The 2,091-nt window shown below is 52.9% G+C and overlaps 1 protein-coding gene across 1 annotated transcript; it reads left to right on the plus strand.

Annotated features, from left to right (window-relative positions):
* Positions 1–906: 906 nt before the first annotated feature.
* LOC136466326 (uncharacterized) lies at positions 907–1,455 on the plus strand. Its single transcript, XM_066464701.1, has one exon. The coding sequence runs from the start codon at positions 907–909 to the stop codon at positions 1,453–1,455; it is 549 nt and encodes a 182-aa protein (XP_066320798.1).
* Positions 1,456–2,091: the final 636 nt, after the last annotated feature.

Genomic DNA, 2,091 nt, shown 5'->3' on the forward strand with positions numbered 1-2,091 from the left:
CCAAAGGATCACTTTCCTTTGCTGCGCATAAACCAGATAGTTGACTCCACCTCAGGTTGTGAGATCCTCTCCTTTCTGGATGCCGACTCGGGCTATCACCAGATCACGATGAAAGAATCCGATCAGCTCGCAACCTCATTCATCACCCCATATAGTTTGTACTGCTATGTAACCATGCCATTCGGCTTGAAGAACGTTGGCGCCACCTACCAAAGGTGCATGCAGCAATGCTTCGCCGACCAAATCAACCAGCTCGATCAGCTCGATCAAACCGAGCGGCCAAGACCAACGATCGCCGTATATGTCAATGACATAGTAGTCAAAACAACTCAAGCCACCGACCAGATCGCAAACTTGGCCACAATGTTCGTGAACCTCAGAAGATTCAACATCAGGCTAAATCCTGAAAAATGTGTTTTCAGGGTTCCGAAGGGGAAGCTGCTAGGATACATTATGTCCGAGCGCGGCGTTGAGGCCAACCTCTAAAAAATTACAGCCATCTCCAACATGGGTCCCATACGCAATGTCAAGGGTGTACAGAGGCTCAGCGGCTACCTGGCTACTCTAAGTCGATTCATCTCCTGGCTCAGTGAATAGGGGATGCCACTTTACAAGCTCCTCAAAAAGACAGACACTTTCGTCTAGACTGAGGAAGCTCAGCAGGCCCTGGATAGCCTCAAAACATCCCTGATGTCAGCCCTGATCCTCATCCCTCTTGAACAGGGAGAACCCATTCTACTCTACATCGCCGCCAGCAACCATGTGGTAAGCGCCGCGCTGGTCATCGAAAGGGAGGAGCTAGGACACCAACTTAAGGTCTAGCGGCCCATATACTTCGTCAGGGAAGTACTCACCAACCCCAAGGTTCAGTACCCCTAGGTGCAGAAACTCCTATATGTCGTGCTGATGGTGACCCAGAAGCTCCTGCACTACTTCACCGACCATGAAGTCGCAGTCATCACTTCATCCCCGCTCGGGGACATCATCCGCAACCGCGACGCCACAGGATGGATCTCTAAGTGGGCACTCGAACTCATGGGCCATGATATGAGGTACATCCCCTGTACTGCCAATAAGTCTCAGGCTCTCATGAATTTTGTCACCGAATGGATAGAGGTACAGCTATCGACCCTAGACATCACCCATGAGTACTGGACAATGTACTTCGACGGGTTCGTAATGGTGCCTGGCTCGGGAGCTGGAGTGGTTCTGATCTCCTCGGACGGGAGTAGGCTCCGCTATGCCATCCGCCTCCACTTTTTAGCCTCAAATAACACCATGGAGTATGAGGCCCTCATCAACGGACTATGCATCACTATCGAGCTTGGTGCTACGCGACTCTATGTTCGCGACGACTTGGAGCTGGTCGTTGATCAGGTCATAAAGGAGTCCTGCAAAAGTGCCCTCATGGCAGCATACTACCAAGAGGTGCGCAAGCTTGAGGACAAATTCTAGGAGATCAAGCTACATCATGTCCCCCAAAAGGACAACGCCACCACCGATTTTCTTGTGAAATTGGCCGCCAGGCGGGATCCATCCCCAAACGGGGTCTTCATCAACGACGTCCACGAGCCGTTCGCCCGCATCCTAGAAGGTCCAGTCTAGACACAACCCGACACCCAGCTGGCGCCTAGGGGCTCTAACCCCGACGCCAAGCCAGCGCTCAGGGGCTCCGATCCTAGTACCTCCATGACGACGTCACCCGCCAACATCGCTGTATTGGCACTCGATCAAACCAACTGGCGAGCGCCGCTACTCGCCTACCTCCTCGAGGAGGTTCTCCCACCCGAAAGGACTAAGGCCCGATGGATCGCTCGATGCGCCAAGACCTTTATCGTGCTTGGTGACGAACTCTACAAACAGAGTCCATCGAGGGTACTCATGAAGTGCAGCCGCACCGACCAGGGGAAGCAGCTCCTCCTCGAGGTCCATACTAGGATCTACGAATATCACATGGCCCCAAGGTCACTGGTCGGAAAAGCCTTTCGCCAAGGTTTTTACTGGCCCATCACGCTACGAGATGCAGAGGAGGTCGTCCATAGGTACGAAGGATGCCAGTTCTATGCTCAGCAAACCCATTTGCTGATGTAG

The sequence above is a fragment of the Miscanthus floridulus genome, chromosome 7 (genome assembly GCF_019320115.1).
Source record: "Miscanthus floridulus cultivar M001 chromosome 7, ASM1932011v1, whole genome shotgun sequence".
NCBI lineage: Eukaryota > Viridiplantae > Streptophyta > Magnoliopsida > Poales > Poaceae > Miscanthus > Miscanthus floridulus.